At 43.1% G+C, this 24,662-nt stretch overlaps 3 protein-coding genes and 1 long non-coding RNA gene across 7 annotated transcripts in view; 1 reads left to right on the forward strand and 3 right to left on the reverse strand.

Annotated features, from left to right (window-relative positions):
• Positions 1–4,385, reverse strand: part of LOC148759199 (uncharacterized) — a 41,989-nt gene extending 37,604 nt beyond the window's left edge. Inside the window, exon 1 of the mRNA XM_088793601.1 lies at positions 4,277–4,385. The gene's annotated coding sequence lies outside the window, so the exon portion shown is untranslated. The remainder of the gene's footprint in view (positions 1–4,276) is intronic.
• Positions 1–24,662, reverse strand: part of LOC148759197 (uncharacterized) — a 160,375-nt gene that overhangs the window by 88,949 nt on the left and 46,764 nt on the right. The gene's annotated exons all lie outside the window — the stretch shown is intronic.
• Positions 572–16,913, reverse strand: LOC148759200 (optineurin-like). Its single transcript, XM_088802414.1, has 4 exons — positions 16,666–16,913; positions 9,210–9,386; positions 8,342–8,545; positions 572–4,450 (listed from the first exon to the last, which is right to left on the reverse strand). Exons 2-4 carry the CDS (start codon positions 9,373–9,375, stop codon positions 4,371–4,373), a joined length of 450 nt encoding a protein of 149 aa, XP_088658540.1. The 5' UTR covers positions 9,376–9,386; positions 16,666–16,913; the 3' UTR covers positions 572–4,370.
• Positions 17,097–24,662, forward strand: part of LOC148759201 (uncharacterized) — a 32,978-nt gene continuing 25,412 nt past the window's right edge. For 3 of the 4 annotated variants that reach the window (XR_016023026.1, XR_016023027.1, XR_016023028.1), the window contains exons 1-2: positions 17,098–18,313; positions 22,083–22,291. This is a non-coding gene — a long non-coding RNA (uncharacterized LOC148759201). Of the gene's footprint in view, positions 18,314–22,082; positions 22,292–24,662 lie in introns of all 4 variants that reach the window. The other variant, XR_016023029.1, reaches the window with a different exon arrangement.

Consider the following 24,662-nt stretch of genomic DNA (forward strand, 5'->3'; position numbering starts at 1 on the left):
TTCACATGACTTTTGTACTCCTTTATAGATAATAACTCCTGTTAAGATTGATTTTCTTCAACAAGTTGTAGACATCCTTTTTAAACAAACTGTTTAAAACAAAATTTGTTTAACAATTGGGGAACAGTGTTTTTTCCAGGACCCATCAGCTCCATGTCAAGTAATTGTTTCCAATCTAGTTGTGCGATGCGCAGCTCAGCTCCAAGTGAAATCGTTCTCTTCAATCTACTAGTTATGGAGGGTCCAGCTCACTGACCCATGCGGGAATCGAACCGGCAACCTTGGTGTTATGAGCACGATGCTCTAACCATTGAGCCAACTGGCCACCCCACAGATGGAGACATTCTGAAGATGCAGTTTCCAGTTTTGCTGTGCGATCATCATTCTGAACGAGTAAGATAGTATAATTTGGTTACGAAGGAAGTCGACTGACAATAGGCTAACCCCAAACCAGTATCAACTTTTGAAATAAATTCAGTTGCAATAAAATGTCATCGATACTGTAGCAGAGTCTTAGAATGTGGAACCTTGAATTACTCAGAATGAAGAACAAACATAAAAGCACCAGGAGTCTCAAAAATGCATCCTTTATTGTCATCGACTTTGCCACATATCTGCACTTGATTTTCTACTATTTCTTGAATGATTGTTTCAAAACTTTCTTCTATAAAATGACTACAAGTCACCTCTCAGTTGATAGTCTCTCATCTGTTCCCCATTTTAACTCTCCATAATTTCTTAAGAAGTTGTAGGGAGTTACAAGTAACTCATCTTGAGTAACTTAGGCCTCAGTCAGCTACAAATGTTTTATGGTAATTTGAATTGCTTTCCAAGAAGAATTGATTCCCAAGGTTAAGGAGAAATCACATCTCACACTGTGAATGTTTAATGAGATGATCACTGCATTTTTTTTCAACAAAAAAAGTCTTAATTCGATAATGCTGTCTGTAATCTTCTCTTACTTTTTGTTTTTTTGTTTTTTGTTGTTGAGTTGCATGAGTTCCTTGAATATTTTGGATATTAGCCCCTTATCGGAGGCACTGTTTGCAAAAATCTTCTCCCATTCAGTTGGTTGCCTCTTTATTTTGTCGATGGTTTCTTTTACTGTGCAGAAGCTTTTAAGTTTCATATAGTCCCATTCATTTATTTTAGCTTTTACTTCCCTTGCCTTTGGAGTCAAATTCATAAAATGCTCTGTGAAACCAAGGTCCATAAGTTTAGTGCCGATGTTTTCTTCCATGCAGTTTATTGTTTCAGGTCTTATGCTTAAGTCTTTGATCCATTTTGAATTAATTTTGGTACACGGTGACAGATAGCAGTCCAGTTTCATTCTTTTGCACGTGGCTTTCCAATTCTGCCAGCACCATTTATTGAAGAGGCTACCTTTTCTCCATTGTATTTTTGCTTCTTTCTCAAAAATTATCTGTCCATATTTATGTGGTTTTATTTCTGGGTTCTCAATTCTATTCCACTGGTCTACGTGTCTGTTTTTCTGCCAATACCATGCTGTTTTATTATTGTTGCCCTGTAGTACAAGCTGAAGTCATGGATTGTGATACTTCCAGCATTGTTCTTTTTTCTTAAGATTGCTTTGGCTATTCGGGGCCTATTGTGGTTCCAAGCAAATCTGATTAATTTTTTTGTTCTATTTCTTTAAAAAATGCCATTGGGATTTTGATGGGGATTACATTAAATCCGTATATTGATTTGGGTAATATGGCCATTTTAACTATGTTGATTCTTCCAATCCAGGAACGCAGAATGTCTTTCCATTTCTTTGAGTCTTCTTCAATTTCTTTTAAAAATGTCTTGTAGTTTTCAGCATATAGGTCTTTCACATCCTTGGTTAAGTTTATTCCTAGGTATTTTATTCTTTTTGCTGCAATTGCAAAAGGAATTGTTTTTTGCATTTCTTTTTCTGAGATTTCATTGATAGTATATAGGAATGCAATGGACTTTTGTACGTTGATTTTGTAGCCGGCAGCTTTACCATATTCATTGATTATTTCTAATAGCTTTTGGGGGGAGTCTTTAGGGTTTTCTATATATAGCATCATGTCATGTGCAAAGAGTGATAATTTAACTTCTTCATTCCCAATTTGGATACCTTTCATTTCTTTCTCTTGCCTGACTGTTCTGGCAAGGACTTCCAATACTATGTTGAAAAGCAGAGGTGATAGGGGACAGCCCTGTCGTGTTCCTGAACATAGAGCAAAGGGCTTCAGTTTTTCACCATTAATTATGAGATTAGCTGAGGGTTTGTCATACATAGCCTTTATTAAGTACAAGTATTTTCCTTCTATACCTATTTTATTAAGTGTTTTAATCATACATGGCTGTTGTATCTTGTCAAATGCTTTTTCTGCATCAATTGATATAATCATATGATTTTTGTCCTTTATTTTGTTTATGTGATGTAGCACATTGATGGATTTGCAGATGTTGAACCATCTTTGTGCCCCTGGGATGAACCCTGCTTGGTTGTGATGGATAATCTTTTTAATGCATTGTTGCATTCAATTTGCTAGAATTTTGTTTTAGGATTTTTGCATCTGTATTCATCAGAGATATTGGTCTGTAGTTTTCTTTTTTGTGTTGTCCTTACCAGGTGTTGGTATCAGGGTAAAGTTGGCCACATAAAATGAGTTAGGGAGTACTGTCTCTTCTTCAATTTTTTGGAAGAGTTTGAGCAGGATTGGTATTAGATCCTCTTTGAAAGTTTGGTAGAACTCACTGGTGAAGCCATCTGGTCCCGGACTTTTGTTTTTGGGAAGGTTTTGGATGACTGGTTCAATTTCGTTACTGGTGATCAGTCTGTTTAGATTTTCCAGTTCTTCATGGTTCAGCCTAGGAAGGCTATATGTATGTATGTAAGAACTTGTCCATTTCTTCTAGGTTATTGGATTTGGTGGCATATAGTCTTTCATAGTATTCTCGGATGATCCTTTCTATTTGCACCCATGATAACTTCCCCTTTTTCACTTCTGATTTTGTTAATTAGTGTCTTCTCTCTTTTTATCTTAGTGAGTCTAGCATGTGTGTGTGATGACGATGATGGGGATGAAAGACAGTTAAATATTCATCCTTCATAGTGGGAGATCAATAAACTATGTTGAAAACAGGGGGGATATTTTAAGTGGCAATTTAAGCCTGATACGTGGAGGTAAATATGGAAAGAACCAGCTAAATTTGTTGAAAGTGGTTATCTGGGGAAGCAGGAAAAGCAGGTGGGGCGTGGCCCAGGAGCTGCAGTTTTTCTATACAGAGTTGTGGAACAACCGATTCTTAAACTGTGTGACAGCAAAACTGGTTTTTAAAAAAGAACTTAGTGGTGATAAAAAGTAAAACAAACAATATTGGTATCTTAGAAATTGCCAGACTTCACTGGTGCACAGGCTCAGTTCCTGGCTCAGCAAGTACGTGGGTTAGGAGCCATTTGGTGCAGGGTTGAAGGAGAGCCTTTGTCATACCACTCACTCATCCACAGTGTTTTGACCTACATTTGAACTACAGCTTATTTTCATTTTCTAGGGCGAATTTTCCAATTCGGGTTGAATTTCCTTGCTGCTTCTCAATTCTCCTGGGTCACACTTCTTACACACTTCCCCTCTCCTTACTGGCTGTCAGTTTAAGTTTGTTTAGAAAACACAAATTACGTGACATATTAAACTTGACAAACAATGAAAGAAAGACAAATCTACTGTTCCCTCTCCCCACAAACCACCTAATTTTTTCAGAATCAATTTTATACTGTCTACACCCCTATTTCTTGTGATTATTGAAAATGAAGATTAACTTACTTCTTTGAGAAAAACACATGCTGAGTCTTGGGATGTGCTTTCATCATATCTTACATAGTATGTAAATCAAGCCAGGATGTTCAGGTATCAGGGATTTTAGTTCTAGGTTTCAGCCCTACCTTAGTTAGGAGGAACTCGTCAACCTGATACCCACGTAGAAAACATTAGTCTTGGCAACTAATCACTGACTTACTGGTTGTTAAATACTGAGAAGGCCATTTGTCAGGACATACTGGGAAAAAGAAGGACGATCTCTTTTGTCATAAAAGGTAGTCGATATTTTTCCATTTCAGCAATGATCACCCTTACAAGCATTATGTGATACTTAAGAAATAAGAGCCAATTTATCTTTGCTACACTGAAATTTTCCCACTACTTGGCTCCTCTGTGTTGAAAAGAAATGGTGGTATTTGTATCAACTGTCCAGGTGAGGTTTTGTAATTTGCTTAAAACAAAACCAAAGCCAAAACACTTACAGCCATCCTAATTTCAACAAAGGAGTCTTCAGAGTGGCCTTTTGAGTTCAGCTTGAGTTGTAATTCAGACACAATGCCCAGCAGATCTGCCTTTTCAGCTTGAAGGCACGCCACCTGGGTCTTTAGATGTACCATTTCCTGTTCTGCTACTGCCTTGGGGTCCCCAGTGGGGTCCTGGAAATGACGAGGAACAAAGCAAATTAACTAATCAAACTAAGAACCTGGCTTTCAAACTCAAGTGCTCCACACCCACTGGGAAGGCAGTTTTTCAACATCTTTGTCACCTATGCTTTACAACAGAATATTCCAGCTTGTCCTTGGCAATTTATTTTGACATAACATTTTCATATCATTTTACTGTATTCAAATAATAGCAAATTAAAATAACCTCATGAAAGAAAGGCTTCCTCAGCATGCTGGAATAATCTGATATTATGATACCAGACCTTGGCAATGGTAGACTTGCAAATTTTAGTCCAGAATATCAGAAAATAAGGATAAAATGCTGCCAAAATTCAACCTCTTGCTTTTTTATTTTACTCCACAAGTGCACACCCACCCCCTCGCTCCCCATACCTGTCATGTCCACTTAGAAGCCAAAGCATCAAGGACATCACTTGGCACAGTAACAGCAAAACACAATGAAAGGTCCAAAATTCTCCCAGGTATATAGTCTGGATACTATAATACTCTGGGTTGGTACTTTAAGATGCTAAACGTAAGTCTGGTGAGAAATAAGCAAACTGAAAGTTCAGAGGCTGGTATGAAAGCTCAAAAAAAAATTAAATTTCAGGCTCTATAAACATTAATATTTCACCAATACATCAAGTACGTGTTGTGTTCAGCCAGATGCAATCACTGCATACGACAAAGTCGGAAGAAAGACCCTGTTTAGAGGCAAGGTTTTACTTGGGAGCAGGGAGAACAGACTCGACTCCACACTCAGCTAATCAGTGTACGTGCTGCCATGAGCACATTCACTTAATGTCTTGGCCTCAGTTTACTTGAGTTAGAAAGAAAGACATGGCACACAGGGTCTCTGGTCTCTTCCAGCTCTGACCTTCTCGGCCTCTCTGATTTGCTCCTCAGGACACCTTCACTACTCTTGAGGGCATGGCACCACCAGAAATATGTACACTTGAGATTGTCAGAGGAGGCAACACATCAGAAAACTGACATGCACCGCACACATACCCCTCTCTGTGACAGCTTTCCTAAGGGATGGTAACCAGGCCCAAAGGTTCACAGTGGAACCAAAAAGTATCAGAAGGGCATGTGCCTGGAACATAAACCAGCTCGTCCATGAAATGTTAAAAACTGATGGACGGGTATTAGCTTGCAGCAGGGAGGTGCCCCTCCTACCATCGAGATCATGCTCTTCCTTCATTTGCAGCATTTCCTTGCTGGGAAACTAGCACAGGACTTTGAGCAAAGCAACTCCTTGTGAAACGGAAGAGTCAGGTCTGCAAGGAAAGATTAAGAGCCTGTGCCATCTCTCTTAGTAATGACTCACACCAAAGAAACGTACATGTAAAGGAAGGAAAACATACAAGGAAAGGTACCACTGAGCCTGGAACCAGGAAGCAAACAGATGAAGGCAAGAATACATAGGATCATTAGGAATCTTCACATTTACCCACCTGATCTGTTAGAGAACATTTTATGGAATGGATTTTTCAAAACTACCTTGGCAGGAAGGTAGGAAATAGAGTTTTATTTTTTTTTAAAAAGGAAGAGGCTTAGAGCTTTATTTGACTTTTCTGTCTCCTTATAAAAGAATGTTCCTGGAATGAAGTTTTAAACAAGTGTCTGAGGACCAGGGCTATAAGGCCGTGACACTAGAACCTCCGACTGTCAGGTTAATTTTCTTTTTCACAATTCTGAGCATCTCTTAAATGCCTTTGAGAAAATATGAATCTATTTGTTTGGCCATAGACACCTTGTACTCTAACACTTTAAATGTCTCTCTATTTTACCCCCGAGAGTCTGTTCACTGACTTCCTGGACTAGAACTCCCATGGTTTATTTTCTAGGATCTCAGCCCCAATTCCACCATTTGTCACACTGTCCTCACTTTTAGTCACTTACCATTGACTTTGTGAAACACAGCAACTTCTCTGTCTTTCTCTGTATTTAGATAATATCTCCATCCTACTGTCCTAGCAACGTGCCCAGTTGATATCCCATTCTATAATCCAAGAAGAAAAGCCTATCTAATGACCTTCGCCTAGCAGTCTGCAATTAAAATTTAAAAACTACTCTGTAGAGACATTATATAAAGTATAATTCAGTGAAATCAAACAGAACCATTAATGCCTCTGCCTCACCCTGAGGATTGGAAGGCAGATCTCTAGAGGAAATTTCCAACTCTCTTCCCTGTGTAGGACAAAACACTTGAGAAGCCCTGATGCTGAGGGGGAATTCCCCCTTGTGGGAACAGTGGCAAACATGGGCCAGCATGAGTGAGACAAGTCCCAGGCCTTGAGAGCTTTACTAAGTGAGGAAAATGACCACCTAAATCTAAAAACCACCTCAAGGGAGGCAAGGGGTCAGCCCGGGAGGCACAGTTTGGGAGGGAGAAGGCTGATGACCAAGGGTATTAAAGAGCCCCAAGTATCTCATTGTCGCAAATACCCAAGTCTTGTGTCCCAAGGACTCGTTTCTGAGTCCTGCTTGTAGCTCACTTCGACAGATCGCCTACACTGACACAAGCTGTCCACAGTTTCAACTTCTGATCTCAACTTCTTCCAATGCTGGGATCTGTAAGAAAACCTCCAGGCAGACAATCTCAAACTGCTTCTGGAAGCTTCCTTTTTGGCTTCAATGTGCTAGGTCCCAGCCGGCTGAAGCCAACTGTCAGTTCACCTCCCAAAAGCCAAGGGAGGAAAACCATATAAGACATTTTCTTCCAGAGAATAGAAAATTACTCATATGTCCCAGGTGTAATCATTTCTTCAGAGTATTACACCTCAAAAACATTCAGACAATGAGCGATTTCCCCCCAAACGTGACTTAATGCTCTTCCAACTGGAAGACACGTTGAAGCATCAGATGTGGTAAGCCTTATCCACAGTGAAACATTTCCAACACTAACATGAATGTATTAAAGTTCAATGTTTCCATTGTCTCACGAGCACGAGTTGATGAGTAGATCACTGATACCAACTGATACTTTTCTAAACAACTTTTCATTCTTTAGATTATTCTATACCATCCCCTTTTCATTACTTTCTTTCCATTTTATTTCTCTGTTCACATTCTTTACCCATTCAAGGAATTAGAGATCATCAAAGTTCAAGGTAAAGTCTCAAGAAAGATCACTGATATCTGGAGTTACGTCCTCCCTGAATCAACCCAGTGCTCTGTCCTCCAAAGAGTTAAGATCCAGGTTTGGAAGAAAATGAACAGCAGTTGTGTCCATGTAAACAAATAATACCCAGTGAGCGCGAGCAACCAGGCAGAGGCTGCTCACGTGCTCTGCTTTGTTTTTCACTAACATCTTTGATACCCACTCTTGGCTGTGAGCGTATTTCCCAGGTTCTTTGGGTCAATGAAAACACGGCAACCCTGTATAATCTTCTATCACAATATGACATTTGTTAAACCATCTTTCAGAAGTAAATGTGCAATGAAAAGTGATGAATCTATCTTAGACAGAGGGGAAGGACAAGGTCAACAAGTAACACTTCTGAGTAACAGATTTCTTAAAATGCAATTTTATATCACAGACACACACTAAAAACACACTTGGATGGTTCTAGGTAGAGGTCCTTCTGCACTGTCTGTAATGAATACAAAATGTTAGTTTATAACTGCAACATTCTTTTGACTATAATCAATACGGTCAAAGCTTTACAAATTTCTTTCCCCCAACAGTGATTATTCATGGCCCTTAAAACTGCAACCAATCTTCTCAGCAAGAACACTTCTTTCAAGGTAATGCAAAACATCTGTCTAACCTGAACCATGAAAGGCTTTGATCTAGAAGTCCAGACAAATAAGGTTCTACAAATAAGATACTACAAATATTAGTAAAATAAAATCACAGCCAATCAGTCTGCTCACCTGGAATGACATTTCTGTTTTCCCCTTTTAGTTTTCCAAGTTCTTCCTTCAATTTTTCATTTTCATGACTCAAGGCCATTAGGCGTTCTTTGGCTTCTTTGCTCTGGATCTCAAATAACAGGCGTTCTTCTTTCCGTTTCTCTGTCCAGGCTGAAAGCTCCTCAAATCGTCCTTTCATAGCTTGGTTATTTAGCTTCATGGCTTCTGTATGGGGTTCAGAGTGAGGGTGTCACACACCAGGGGACTGAACCTGACTTCATAAATCTCACTGCCCCTCAGACCCCTTCACCAGGAGGCTCTGGATCTAAAGATGCCATGTTGGGCCTGGGCCTAAGGGTCAGCCAGAAGAAGACTGTAGCAAGATGAGGGGCTTTTGTTTTCAGACAGGACCAGCGGGTCTAAGGGTATTTCTAGTCCTCATAAGACTCAAGAAAATAAAATTGATTTGGGTACCTCCATATAGCACAAGTACCTGTGTATAACTACAAAGACTAACCAGATTCAAACACAGGTCCTGCCAAAAGCCATGGCTTGAGATATTAGAATGCTTCCTCTTAACAAAGTAATGATATTTAGGACTAACTCTACAATAATAGCAGCCTTCTTTCGTTCTGTTTCCTTTCAAATTAACTAAATGTCATTATGCCATTTCCCTCAGACACATAAAATACTTTTTATTCTTACCTTCACCCAAAAGTAAACAATGAAAGCAGCTTTAGCCTTACTGAAAGCTTAATTCTGTGCTCTTTCTGCCCCCAGGGAACCAGACAGAGAGCAGGGAGTTCACCAACAAGCCTTATTACAAAGGGTATTATATGCAGGAAGGTCCAGGGTGAATGGAGAAACATGGGGGCCAGGTGTTGCTTACCTTTCAGCTGATGGTTCTCCATCAGGAGCTTCTTCATTTGCCGCAGCAGCTCCTCTGGGGTGAATGTGTCCAGGTTTGGGTGAGCCAGATTGGGGGGTCCATTTCCTGTGGTTTCGTTGGGGCTGTCCCCCTTTTCAGTCACGCAGTTAAGCTGTTGGTGGGACATGGCAACAGATCCTATGGAAAAGTTACAAACAGAAAATATAGCTGTCCGTCCTCTGCAAGGGTTCCCCATGAATCACCCCAAATCCATTAGCAATTGCTAATATGTATTCCAAAAGTTGCCTACTTTCCCTCCCATCATATTTTGAATATTTTTTGACTCTTTTAAACAAAGGCTATCCTAGCTCAGTGTGTATGTGTGTGCACTTGGATGCCTGTGCATATGGGTGTGTAAAGGGGTACAGTGAGGAGCTGGGAAATGGAGGAGGAAAAAAAGGGCAAAAGGGCACGGCATCATGATGATCAGGAATCTTAGCAAGAGTCATTCAAGAGGATTTCCACATATATATATATATATGTATGTATGTATGTATGTATATGTATATCTGTGGATATGGGCAAAGCATCAATAAGCTGATTTTCCCATGCACATCATTCCATTCGAGTCTCCATATTGTGGGTGAATTGCATGGTATGTTAAGTATATTTCAATAAGCTGTTAATCTCCATATTTTATTTCTTGTATTTTTGGCAAAGAAGAAAGGGAGAACTAACACATTTCGGATGCTCACTATGTCCCGAATCACTGCATCAGACACGTCAGTTTCTAATCCTCACGGAAACTCAATTATATTTATTTTACAGGTGACAGAGCTGAGTTCACTGAGGTTTTATAGCTCTTCCAAGGTCACTTAAGAGGCACAACCAAGTAGCAAGGATGACTCCAAACCCAGACCTATAGGACATAAAGGGATGACTGAATATTTAGGCTTCAATATTGGATCATTTTGCAAAGCACACTAAAAAGACTAAGAAATCTCGCCTAGTTATTGCATGTTCTGAGACTGTTTTAAGCATACCATTAACCTCTAGCGGGGGCAAAGCCGACGTCAATAAGAGACAAGTGTATCCCAACTCCACTTCTGTAGGGCCTATCACTTGGGCAAACAGAACTCTCTTCTCATCACTGGCTACATGCTACAGGCAAACATTTTCTTTTACACATTTCATGAAGAAGATGATAAGCCTTTTCACGAAACCCTGCAGTCAGTGAAGACGAGGAGAGAGAAGTCCACTCTCTGATGTCTCACTGCATCATCACGACTAAGAGTGCTCTCCCAGTGCCCATACAAGAAAAGGCAACCAAACACACTAATGCAGGGCGGTACTTCCTCCCGATCCAACAGGAGGCGGCACCTGGGCTCTCTGGGGGTCCCCTGGAACCAAGAGACCGGCGACCTGCCTTTGGTCTAAAGGTACTTGTAGGAAATCAGAGATGGAGCTACTACTGATGGGACAGCAGGCCCCCAACAGTGTCACCTGTGTGACGTCTCCCTAGGGCAGCTAGCACAAGGAAAGGCATTCTCATGAGATTCTTTAATGAAGATGGCAATGTCGGAAGTAAAAAAACACTGATAAAGTACAATATTCAAGTGTGAGCCGTTGAAGTCACCAATGTGCCCCATATCCCAATTTGTTTAGCAAAGAGGATACTGCTGACGTGTGCTCTCTGATAGTATCAGGGGACGAGAACGAACTGCTTTTGTTTTCCACAATAAAATAATCTGGATTATTTTGCATAAAATAATTTGGACAAAAATAATTTGAATAAAGCCAGTTTCTGGCTCTCTGTAAAATTCAGTTTTATACAGAATGATGTTGGTGCTAACATTTCATAAAATGGGTTTTTACTTAGTATCGGTGTTCCCATCAATTTTGCAGAGGAATACTAAAATTCTAGGTAATAGACCTAAAGATAAAATCCTTGTAACGTGTATCATTTACTTGTCCACATTAAATTTCCTCAGGTATTCGGTGATTACACTACACTTCAAAAAAGTAAATGGAAATATTTTACAGATTTTTTGAAAAAGTACCTAAGCAGGTATCCACAAATGTGTTTCGTTCCATTTTATTATATGCACACATTTCTCCTTAATAGTTTTTCCAAGAGAGGGGAAAGAGAAGGAAAGGAGAGGGGAGGAGAGAGGGAGGAAAGAAAACCACCCAGATATTTTTCCTCTTTGACTATCCTTTATGCCTCTACCAAGTCTTCAGACACACCACAAAGAAGTTAAACAGGTTCTAATTATTACATTGGTGCTTCTCACTTTTCCAGGTTGCCCAGATTGTATAAGGACACCAGGAAAAAAATAGGGTTATACTAAGGGAGACAGTAGAATAAACACTGGGTGCCAATAACCAGATGTGTGACCTCCAGATGTCACCTGACCTCTTGTGATGGGTAGCAAATGTGACTTATCTAGCAAATGGTCATTACAGTACTTTTCAGCTCAAAAAGTGTTCTTAAGCTTCTAATAAGGTCACAGTCCAACCCATACCATTCAACACATGCACCCTAACAGCCTCAGGGCCATGCCACCCTCTCACACTAATAATACACATGCCTATCCTAGTTATAGTAAAGCCTTTGCTACTCAGCACTGTTAGGAAAAATTATTTGGTAATGCAGACGTCACAGTAAATAAACAGTTAGCCTGTATGCTGAATATAAGTATGTAAATACCAAAATTATAAGCATGTAAATTAGTACCAAAATTTTACTAACAGCAATTTAACTGACTTGTGGTGACTCAAAGAGAACTTTATGATTTTAGAATAGTTCAAGTGGCCTCATTATGAATTATCACAGTACAGTGCATATGTGAAAAGTCTCTTGCTAGAATGCCACTTAGAAGAAGCTGAGTACTTACCCTGTTTTTAACAACACCTTGAGCTACTTTCAATGAAACAGAGATGTATTATACATCCTTGAACGCATCTTCAAAGGTTATGGAAATTGGCACTAAGCCATTTATTCCAAGGTTCTACCTGATTCCAGATTTTTCCATAAAAGTCCAACTAATGTGGATCTGAAATGTGTCATTTACAAGCAAAGGTGATATTTAACTACAGAAGGCTGAATTAATTTAACACGGGATTTGTCAAGATTTCCCTGATGAGGAAGAAAGAGAGCTACATAGAAGGTCCAAAGATCAAAAGCAAAATCTCGGGGATTTTATTCCCAGATCCACTATTTGAATTCCCGATTATATATTTTTATCATTCTTAACTCCAGAATGATAAATTCTGGAATTGCTTAACTACTTGTAGTTATAGCAATGGCTTGACTTTGTAGGCATGAGCTTAAATCTCATCCCTGAGTTGGGCTTTAAAATGATCCAGTCCAACTCCTTATTCTGGCCCTGGCGGCCCAAGATGGCGGATCAGACATTTAACCCTGGTCTTGAACAAAAGAAAAATAAGAAAAAATAAGTCTTGTCTGGCTTTTGCCGCAGATGGTCATATAGACCAGGTGTAAATGACATCAATGACAGAAACTATGAGCAATGACCTTAGCAGGCAACTGCCCATTATATTACAGGATCGTTCTGATTGTCAGAAAGTCATTTTGTATTGAACTTAAATCTGCCTTATACTGACTTCCACCCACTAGACATTGGACCAGTGGGAATACCGTTGTTTCCCCAAAAATAAAACCTGGCCGGGCAATCAACTCTAATGCATCTTGCGGAGCAAAAATTAATATAAGACCCGGTCTTATTAGTCTTATTTTACTATAAGACCCAGTCTTATCTAACATAATACCTGTCTTATATTAATTTTTGCTCCACAAGACGCTTTAGAGCTAATTGTCCGGCTAGGTCTTATTTTCGGGGAAGCACAATAATACAGAATAAGTCTAACCCTACACTGTTGTGGTTGATTCTCCAAATTTGCTGATTAAGTATTCATAGGTTCAGTCCCCATGTGAATGAAGAAATTTTAAACAGTGAAAACCTATTTGGTGATCTGAGACAAAAGCTGGTTATTGGCAAATTCCGGTTTGGGTTCACAAGGAAGCTGAGTGACATTCTGTCGCATCCAGCGCAACAGGGGCAGTGAGGGTGCGAGAAGGGGCGGTTTGGGTTAAGTTTTTAAGAAAGAAACAAACAGAGACTTAATGCAGTTAAATCTCTCTGAAGGCCAGGGGTCTCTCAGTCTCAGAGGACTGGAGCCCAGAATAAGGCCTACTGGGGGTTTTTATTGAATAGGTATACAAAAACAAGAGAAACCAACCTTGTTTCTTACACAGTCTCTGAAACTCACACATCATAACAGAAAAACATTTATCTCAATCACCCATTGTCAGTCAACAGCTGAAGCACAAGGTCCCACAATGTCCTAATTAAGGTATGTACCCTTTGTCAGTCAACAGCTGAAGCACAAGGTCCCACAATGTCCTAAATTAAGGTTATTTTGTAACAGTGCCCTTGAGCTAAGTGGAAAGAACTGATCTTTATTGTTTTTGTAACTTCTCTCACAAACAGGTGCCAGGGAAAAGCCAGAGCCGGCAACAGCTTTTCCCAGGCAGGGGGAAGGGGAGGCAAGGCCCCTTCCCATATTTTTCTAAGGCAGCTCATTGGGGGTCCCCACTCGGTTCCGCCTGGCTTAGGTTGTATCTCCTGTGAGATATCTTACCCGTCTTTGGCTGCAAACCTTCTTTTGGGGACCAGACAGAGAGACCTAAGGTGTAAACTTGAGGATGGAACAAAGTCCCAGAAAGGCACAGTCTCACACACTCTTCTTTCCTTAAGGAAAGACACGGGGGGACAGTTGGCTAGGCTGTTGTGTGACTACAACATTCCAAGACTGCATCAACTAAACCCATCCCCATCCTGGGGAAATAACTCTAAGTACGTATCCTTCTAGGCGGATAAAAACAACGCTCATCTTTTATGCCAGAAATGGTATTCTGATTTTGTAATTGGCTAATATACGGAAAATGGAAATAGATTTCACCTCATCATCCAGGCAGAAACCTGGGAGTTGTGTTTGATTCTTCCCATTTCCTCTTCCTCTAAGTCTAATGGGTCACTAATGGGTCACCAAAGGCTGTCACTTCCGCCCCCTCTCCATCCTCGCCAGCTTAGGTCAGACCCTTCTTGTATTGTCTGGACTATAGATATCAACGTTGCACTCTACAGAGTACAGGATTTCTGCCTATTTTGTCCACAGCACCTAGAACATTACCTGGTATATTTGGGGGTCCAACAAATACTTGCTGAATGAAATTTCATAGCCTCCTACACAGTCTGACTCTCAGATCGTTCCCTCTCAGCCCACTGTTTTTTTCCCCAACATGAGCTCATCTGGCTGCTTAAAACCCTTCCCATACAAGACAGAGGTCCAGCTCCTTCCTGAGAGACAAATAGGGCCTTTCAGGATCTGTCTGTCACTTAGTCACCAATATCATCTCCTGTCGCCATGCCACTCACACCCAGAGGACATTACAGAGCTCACAGTTCCCTGCACTCTTGCTTCTATGCCCTTGTATCTGTGTTCTGCCCTGTGCTTGAAATGAATGGCCCCCTTTTGCCCTGACAAACAGCCACTGGACAGTTCAATGTCCAGCTCAAGGAGATGTCCCGTTCTTTCCTCTGTGTACCCAATAGCGCGTTCCACCTGTGTTCCACCTCCCTGGCCCTTTTCTGCAAAGTGTTCACCCCATGCCCGTCCATCTTCCTGTCCAACTTAGGCCATGGTCTCTATTTCATTCTTCCCAGATACTGGCACACAGCAGGCCCTCAGGAAATGTTTGTTGAAATGATATGAAAATATAGTTTAACAAGGTATTTTAAAGTCTAACACTAATGAAACACTTCCTGCTGTGTAGGTGACAAACCCACACGCTAGTATTATGAGTTTTACTACAGTTCTACGGCATTCACTTCCAGATTCTTAAATTCAACTTTTAAAACTTACCTTGAAAATTAGTACTGTTTTTTATATTACTATTAGGTTGGTGCAAAAGTAATTGAGGTTTTTGCATTCATTTTTAACCTTTTAAGCCACAATTACTTTTGCACCAACTTAATGCAAAGGTATCTGGACATCATTTCATAACATATATTCTGTTATTCAATCATCATGCACATCAAAGTGAAAACAATGAAAACTTGTAATATATTTTTTTCTGCATGAAATAGATGTTAATTTCAAAAAGACAAAGTTTACTTTTTTCCTTTTCCTTTGTATTTACTGTTCCATAGATTCCAAAGAACCTATCACACAGTTCAAGTATCTAGAAAACTCACAAGAAGCAGAGCTCGGAGATCTACTTAAAGGGGGGGCTTCCACAGTAAGGTAATAAATACAATGACCAGTTCCTTTCAACAATAAGTTTCTTTTGGTTTTTGGAGGGTTTATTTGGATTCCATAGCATAAGACGCAACCTGAGGTCAATTACAAAAAGACACTACTTTTATAATGCTGTCCACAATATCTAAAGAACTACTGAAACCGTCCCAGTGGAAAAGCGGACCGTTCATCCCAAAGACTCTAATCATTGTCTCCTCTCTCCAGGGTAGTCCATTCCAGGGCGGTCCCTGGCCCGGCCTCCTCAGGGTCTCCCAGCTGACTACAGACTGGGCAGGGCCTGAGGGTTAGCCTGGCCCCTAGACAAAGAGCAAGGGGGGTTTGCCGTTCACATTGCCACTTGCTGAACCAGATCTCAGGCTTTCCATGTCCTACCACCACCTTACGGGCCTACAGCTTTGGTTTTCCTTAAATATGTCTGTGGCACACATTTCCGTACAACAGTTTTCCTGGTGGAGGAGGCAGACGAACCTGGTTTCATTTTCTCTGTTCCATGTTTATTGTCTCCAGCTTACACATCTCCAACAGTAAAAGCAATTCCTCAGCCTCATGAAACATTCACATTCTCTGTCTAAATACAAGTATAAAAGTATGTATATACACATTTACACACACACACACACACACACACGTACTAGACACAACGGTTTATGAAGATTCCTTTCAGGTGGCTGTTCAGTATTCCACCACCTGAGAGAAGTCATTTGTTCTCCAGTGTTCCTGGGCCGTTTCCTAAAGCTAGAGTAGTTTTCAGTTTTTCACGTCTCCCAAAGGTGTACCCTGAACCACTTCCCTTGTAATGAGGCACTAGCTGCACAGTGATTCCCAACCCGCGGGAGGGTATCACTTTAAACCACGTTTGCGACCTACAGAGGAAAGTCACCTGCCGCCAGCCAGGCCGGTGCAGAGGGGGGAAGGGCGCTCAGGGATGGCCGCCCTCGCGGCCCTTTCCCACCAGGTGAGGATCCGCCGGGAACTGGAAACCCTCCCACAGGAGGGGACGCCCCACCCCTCGCCACCCACTCCCCTACTGGCTCAGGATGGCAGGGAAGGGGTCTGCGGGAACAGCTTCCAGGGTAGATAGAGAAGGAGCCACCGCCTCGCCCAACCCCTACCCGCCCCCGGCCCGGCTCACCCCGCGCGCGCGCTCCCGCCTTTTCCCGGTCACTGCTTCCTCGGCATCGTGCCCGCCGGGGGAGGCTCGGTACCCGGATGCAAACGCGGACCAGAGGACACGCGGGAGGGCGGCGGCGGGGACTCGGGGAGCCTCGGGCTGACTTGCCGCCTTGCGACCCCGCCCAGCGACGCTCAGCTGACTGCCGTGTGGGCTTCCCCGCCGCGGCGGGGAATGTCCCGAGCCCCGCCCCGACAGGCCCCGCCCCGACAGGCCCCGCCCCGACAGGCCCCGCCCCGACAGGCCCCGCCCCGACAGGCCCCGCCCCGACAGGCCCCGCCCCGACAGGCCCGCCCCGACAGGCCCCGCCCCGACAGGCCCCGCCCCGACAGGCCCCGCCCCGACAGGCCCCGCCCCGACAGGCCGCCCCGCCCCGACAGGCCCCGCCCTCCGAAGGCCCCAGCCCACCGAGGGCCCTGCCCCAAGTGTCCTTCCGCCCCTCTTCCCTGTGCCGACTCCCGCTGGCTCTAGGCGCCGACCGGGATAATGAGGATTGCGCCAAGGTGTCAGTGTGATAACCGTGACGAACGGCGTTAATCAAAATAAATTATTAATTAAACCATGTGTGCGGAGTCGTTCTTCCCCGCGGGGGTCCCTATATAAATCCATATCCACAGGGGGTCGCTGCACCCCGTGGCAAGAGGAGGATGGTCCCAAGCATCCTTGGAACTAGGCGTCGATCTCTATTAAAAGCCTTACATCTGGATGTAGGTAACTGAGCACGCATGGCTTTCCACCTGATTTTACGCTTAAAATAGACCTTTAATTATAAACAAAAAGGCTGCGGGATGCTTTTTCCGCTTTTGTTACCAGGGAACAAAACACCTGGTTTTGTTCCTGGATGTGTCAGCTGCCCCAGGCAGGGGGATTACTGCATTGACCTGGATTGTACCTGGGAAGCAGGGGTATTGCTCTACTGGACCAGAGGAGGGAAGATGCTTCCGGATTTGTCAGAATTAAAAGGAAGGAAACAAGACGAGGAAGGAGGGAGAACCGCGCGAGTTTGCAGTGTAAGCACGGTGAGCAGGAACGAGCACACCTGATGCAGAAGTCATCTGATCTCAGCGGTCGGAGCACCAGGCAGGCAATGGGACCCTCGAGCAAGACTGGAAAACAGCAATTAGGGCGGGGTTGCAGGTGGTCTGGAAGAGTGTCTGGGAGCCGGTTTGCGCTGAAGACCAAGAAGGACGTCATACCTGGAAGCCTTGATTTTGGAATGAAGGAGCTGACGCTGCTGAAATCAGTGGGAATAAGCAGCGTGTGGATGAGCATCCACGCTGCTCACTGATGAGATGGAAATGAGCCGCAGGCACGGGGATGCGGGGGAATCCTAATACAAGTGGCAAGAGGCATATGCTCCCTTTCCTGGCATCCTGGAAAGATCCCGCAGGATTCTGCTTCGCTATCTAGACCGCCTGCTCCGGGCCGGCTCCTCCTGCCTGGCCCTTCACACCACCCTGAGGTTAACCCCCGGGAGCAGAGCAGGGGCAGCTAGCGAGTTAGTAACTGCCCCCAGACTCACTTCCAGAGCGCCCCTCCTGGGCCTGGTAGGCGTGCCTGGGCTGAGTCACACTCCACTGGGCTTTCTTCTATTTTAAACCATAGTAAGGTAAGATGAACTGAGTATGAGAGAAGCTGGGGAGGGGGGAGGGGATAGGGGGGTGGGACTGGAGGAAGCTCATATGCAATGCTGCCCATGCTACAGAGTGGGAAGGTTGGGGATGAGTTTCTGGTACAGAAAGTGGTCAAGGGAATTTTCTCTCCACCTACTTGCTCCCAGCAGGAAGGGCCTCTGAGGCATTGAGCACCTCCACCACTTCTTACTATGCAGCTATGTGACCTTGGACAAATTACACGCTGGTGCTGTGCCTCATTCGCTCTCTGTAAAATGGGGGCAGGACTACGGATCCCTAATAACAAAAAGTTCCGAGAACCAAACCCTTTCTTAATTCACTTAAAGACAAAACCTGGCCTAAACTGATGTACATAAAGCCTTTTACAGGCTTTAGACCACTTGTGATTATTTGTTTCCCTGAAGGCACATTGACTAGTTTGTATGAGAAGTGCTTCAGATCCTCTTGGGGAGTTATGTTATATAAATTACAGGCATGTGTTACCTTGCTAACATCCAAACAATTCTGAATTCTGAATCAGAGCTTGCTGCAAAGGCTTGAAATCTACAGCACCTACTGCCTCGTGTCCTGGTGAGGATTAAAGGAAGAATGCATGTAAAATGCTCAGAACAATGCCTGGTGCAGTGTTAATTGTATTATTAGATTGCTAGTGTTAGAGCCGGCTTTGTTTCTCAGCCTGACTAGTCCAGGCGGTACCTCATTCCTCTGTCACACTTCCACGAGTAGATGGACTCTAAGTGCCCCTAAGAAAACTGAAACTGTACCTTGCTTTTAGCTGTTTGCTGATGTGGTTTTGTGGTAGGGTATTTAGGGAGGTACTCCTTCGTTTATGTAAATGATCTCTGTGCTCCTCCCCACCCCCTAGCTCCTTCTGTTTGAAGAAGGCAGCTAATCCCTGTGTTTCCTACTTCAAGGGCATTTGCACCATCCTTTTGAGAGAGCTCATTCTCACTAAACACCTTATATATCCCAGGTGTCATGGTGGGGAAAGGGGAGATAGGCTGGATGGGGTAGGGGGCTTTTCAGCAGTTGGAGAGAAGAATGACTACTCTAGAGTGGAAGGGGTGGGGATTGGTGGTCTCCTGAGCCCCTGCCGCACCAGGCAAGCTCTTGGTGTCACACAGCTGTGTGATGCATCTATTAGATCTAGAGAACCTGGCCCCACAGTTTTGGCAGATTCTGGAGTCCACACTTGTCACTGGAAATAATAGAGCAGCCTGCCTTCTCCTTAGAAGAACCCTTGTGTTGGGTAATGAGGGTATCAGCAGCAAGATGAATGGGCTGAAGAACAAGTGGTCCTGATTCCAATGGTACTGAAGGCCCTTCTAGATTTTTGCAAGACCCTAGAGAAGGAGAACCTCCACTCCAGGCCGCAGTGATGCCTGACAGTGGATCTCCCTACATCCCTCCTGGCACGGGCTGAGTGGAAAGTAAAGCTATGTAATATTTTTATGTACATCTGAGCTAGTAAACTAATATTCATACTTGGGACACCAGATCCAAAAGATCTACCTAGACCATGATTGTATATATATATATATGAAATGTCTGGAAAAGGGAAACAGAGAGACAGAAAGCAGACCTGGGCTTGGCTGGTGCTGGGAGTAGCTTTGACTGCAAACAAGCTCGAGGGTATTTTTGGGGTGATGAAAATATTCTAAAACTGGATTGTAATGACTGCACAACTATTAGTGTAATTAAAATCACTGAGTTTACAGTTATAATGGATGAATTTTGTGGCATGTAAATTATACTTCAGTCGAGTTGCAGAAAAACACCAAAAAGAACATTAGAGCCTGAGGTAAATAATCATATTGTCCCAGAAAGGATATGTCCCTTCTCCTGTTGGGCCAACATCTACTCAGTAGCTGAGCTGGTCTGGGCTTCCTTTGAGCTTTAGATTCAGTTCACCATTGACTCCAAATATTCTGAGGATGGGTTCCTCGAAAAGTTCAACAGAATTACCACATGAGCCAGCAATCCCACTTCTAGATATACACCTAAATGAATTGGAAAGAGGGACTCAGACTGATTTCCTCTTACTGATATGCAGCATCTGCCTGTACAGTATGAGGAGTGAGGTGTATAGTCGAGGCCTCCATCAGAAAGAGGCTCTGGGAGTAGACTCTCAACTGCCGCCAATTTGCAGCAGATTCAGCCAAGTATCTTGAATCCCAGGGAAAATGGCACCGCTTTATGAAACGCCAGAGAGTGTGTGTTTGTGTGTGTGTGTGTGTGTGTGGTCCTTGTTCCTCTCCTTCATCCTATGTCCCTAAATCATGAAACAATAAACTCATTGGGAAGGAGTTGGGTATTTATCCTTTAGGGGATTGTTGGTCCTCTGTGAATATTAAATAGGAATACCATAGTAATAATACTACTTATTAATGGCTTCCTACTCCTTTCCCATTGCGTATACAGAGAAGCTGTCTTAGTGCCTGCCATCTTTCTATCAAATCAAGGCAGAACATGGAGTTAACATTAAATCTTTGTTTCCCTGTTTTGCTGTAAAACTGTTGAGTTCTTGGAGCAAAATTTTCTGTTAAAGTCTTAATTAGCCAGAGCCAGTGATTTGGAAAAATAATCATGATATCACAATTCTTTGTCATGGTCTGAAAAGTATTGTCATTATCTTCTATGTATGTTTGAGGAGTGAGAAATAGTCTCAGTACTTCATTTTCTGCATAGGTTCTTGCTTCTAATTAAATAATTCACCTGTCAGTGTTGACACACACGTGATTTGTCTGTTTTCCATCTCATTTATTTTTTCCACAATGAGACATCTCTCTTCTCAGAAGTCCCTGGTGGAGTGGGGGACACAGGCCTGGGTGTCAGGCTACCTGGGCCCAGCCTGAGACGCAGGAAGGGGCAGAGTACCCTGGGACTTACCTCTCTATCAGGGAGGTAAAGAGGCCAGGACAGGTGAACTCTTAGCTTCCGTCTAGCTCTAAAAAAAACGTGAATTCCTTTTGGTTCATTGTGTTTGGTGTCCTATTTCAGTAGTCACCAAATTAACTTAATTTCAGTTTAGGCTTTTTGTTTGTATTAGTCAGGGTTCTTCAGAGAAACAGAACTACCGTGTTTCCCTGAAAATAAGACCTAGCCGGTTAATCAGCGATAATGCGTCTCTTGGAGTAAAAATTAATATAAGATCCAGTCTTATATTATGTTAGATAAGACCTGGTCTTATAGTATAGTAAAATAAGACCGGGTCTTATATTAATTTTTACTCCAAAAGATGCATTAGAGCTTATTGTCTGGATAGGTCTTATTTTCGGGGAAACACGGTAATAGATGTAATATATTCATTTTCTGGAACAGATATCTACACCGTGTAAGCATGTCTGACTTTATATGAGGTAGAAACCCTAAGAATGTTAGGATGGGTGGTTGATAATTAGAGGATTGGGTGTTTGAATACTAAAGAAATGCCACTTTTTTTTTTTTTAAAGATTTTATTGGAGAAGGGGAACAGAACTTTATTGGGGAACACTGTGTACTTCCAGACCTTTTTTTTTTTTTTTTTTTCCCCAAGTCAAGTTGTTGTCCTTTTTCAGTCTTAGTTGTGAGGGCACAGCTCAGCTGCAGGTCCAGTTGCCATTTTTCTAGTTGCAGGGGGCACAGCCCACCATCCTTTGCAGGAGTCGAACCGGCAACCTTGTGGTTCAGAGGACGCATTCCAACCAACTGAGCCATCCGGGAGCTCAGTGGCAGCTCAGCTCAATGTGCCGTGTTCAATCTTAGTTGCAGGGGGCAGAGCCCACCATCCCTTGCCGGACTTGAGGGATTGAACTGGCAACCTTGTGGCTGAGAGCCCACTGGCCCGTGTGGGAATTGAACCGGCAGCCTTCGGAGTTAGGAGCATGGAGCTCTAAGCACCTGAGCCACCGGGCCGGCCCCGAAATGCCACTTTTTATACCTCAAGATGGTGAAATGGGACGCATCACTTACAGGTACTTACCGTTGAATTATTTTATTGACCCTCTCTGCTGCATTTGATACCTGTGATCACATGCTCTGTGCTTTCCCCGCTGCTCCAAATGCCCCATCTGAGAGCTCGCTCATAGCTGAAATCTTTGTGTTCCTGACACTCCCCCTCAGCACCCTTTAATGCTTAATGCTTCTATGCTCTCCTTCCCCACCCTGGACAATCTCACTGACCCTCATGGCCTTCGCATACCCTCCTCCAAGCTTCAGATGTCTGCAATCAATTGCTTGCTGGCATCTCAAAATCAACATGTTACAACCCCGAAATTCATTATCTTGGCCAAACTGTCTTCTCCTCGCTATTCTCCATCGCAACTCACGTCATTCACATTCACCCATTTGTATACATTAGAAATTTGGAAGCACCTCTGACTCTTCCCCCATAGTGAATTAATCATCAAGGCTTGCCCCTTGTTACTTCTTAACTTTTCTGGAATCTATTAGCATTTCTACTTCCATCAGTGATGTGCTGGTAAATGGTTAACCACCTGCTCTGGAGGGAAGCCTTGCTTTACAGCAATTATTAATTTCTGTAGAGCAAATATTCCTACTGTGGATGATTTCAAGCTATCCAAGGTTTCACAGTCTCTCCCCCAAATTCCTGGGGACTTAATTGTCTTCTGTGAGATGATAAAAGCCAGCTCCCACGCACACTGGCCCCAGCTCCCATTGATGCTTTCTCAACCTGTGCATCTTGTTCCGACCTTCTTTTGCCTCAGCCATTCCATAGCCAATGCCAAAGAGGTCTGCTCCAAACTGAGACCTGACCATGCTGGTACCCTGCTGAGATGCCCTTGGGAGATTCGATCCCCATCTCCTACCAGCTTACGCATTCATGCCCACCGCACCCGTGTCATTTCCAGTCACCTTGCAGTGTTGTCCCTGTCACACTGCGTGTATGTCTTTCCTTGCTACCCTTCTCATGCTGTCTGCCCACTTCCATTCCCTTCCTCTGTTCCTGGCTTCTATCCTTTTGTTCTTTGAGGCTCAGCTCAGCTGAAACCTCCTCCAGCCATTCTTCAGATTGGGTTGGGTGCCCCATCCCTGTGTGTCTATAATAACATTAGCAGGCTTTGATTGCTGTGCTTACAACCTTGCACCCATGGGGCTTTGTTCTGTTTGTTTGTTTTGATCTTTTTTCTTTCTATTCTGTAAGCGACTTAGGGAGAAATCACGTATTGAGATTCTCACCCCCATCTCTACCCCAGCTTTATAGCTACAGAGCATAGAACAGTGGCTCTCTCATTGAAATCAATCAATAAATGCTTCTTAATTATCAAATGTGTGTGTGTGTGTGTGTGTGTGTGTGTGTGTGTGTGTGTGTGTGTTTGGGATATGGCGGAGGTTAACAGTTGTCCAATTATCTATTGCTGTATAACAACCCCCCTCCCAACCACACAATTTTTGGCTTAAAACTGTTAAAATAAAAAACAAACAGAGACCAACCTTGAAAATTCCCTGAGCAGATAAAATTAGTTTAGTCATACCAGCAAAGCTTAATTTAGCTGATTTTGCAAGTCTAACTTGACCTGGTTCATTTCTTGCTTATGCCTCTGGAAATCAGAAGCAAAACTTGAACTCTTTCCCAAGGTTGATATGAGGTAACTGCTGACCTATTTCCCTGTCATTTAAGAAAATTCTAATGTAATAACCAATCCCTGTGAAGAACAGTCACTGCTTTCTCACTCTATAAGCTGTGAGATTTATAGCAATATTCCATGTTTGGGTTTGAAATGTTCTTACTTTGCAAACTGTCTTTTGGTGTGAACCCAATAACCTTGTACTAATCACTACTTTGGTGATTTGTTGGTTTTACTTCTGTTATTTCTGAACTTTTGAGAAAACAGTAACAATTATTTTGCTCATGAATGTGGGAGTTAGTCGGGCTCTGCTTGGCGGTTCTTGACTGAATTCTTTCGGCAGTCAGATGGCATCTCAAAACCTGGGAAGACTCAAAGGGCTGGGGCTCCGTCGGCTCTTTCCCCCCTGTATACCTCCCACTCCATGCACATGGCTGCTTCAGGGTAGCTAGACTTCTTCCGTATGATCCAAAGTGGACTTCCTCTGCCCTGCCACCCCTCCCCATTCTGATTGTCATCTATTCAGTTTTGGGAGGGTACAGCCCCCAGACTCCAAGATGGTTTTGGAGGTGTGGTTTTCCTACTTTCAGTGTCTCTTTGACTAAGTTTCAGGTCAGTTGCTCCGTTGCGTTTCCCTCAGCACCTGAGGCTGAAAACTCTTTCCCAGGTTTTTTGGCAGTTGACTGTTTGTCTCCCCAACATCACAAAAATGGCCCATTGGAAGCCAAGGAGTTGAGAGAAACCCTTGGGAGATGTG

The sequence above is a fragment of the Rhinolophus sinicus genome, chromosome 1, assembly GCF_057876585.1.
Source record: "Rhinolophus sinicus isolate RSI-liver-muscle chromosome 1, RSI-T2T, whole genome shotgun sequence".
In the NCBI taxonomy this organism is placed as follows: Eukaryota; Metazoa; Chordata; class Mammalia; order Chiroptera; family Rhinolophidae; genus Rhinolophus; species Rhinolophus sinicus.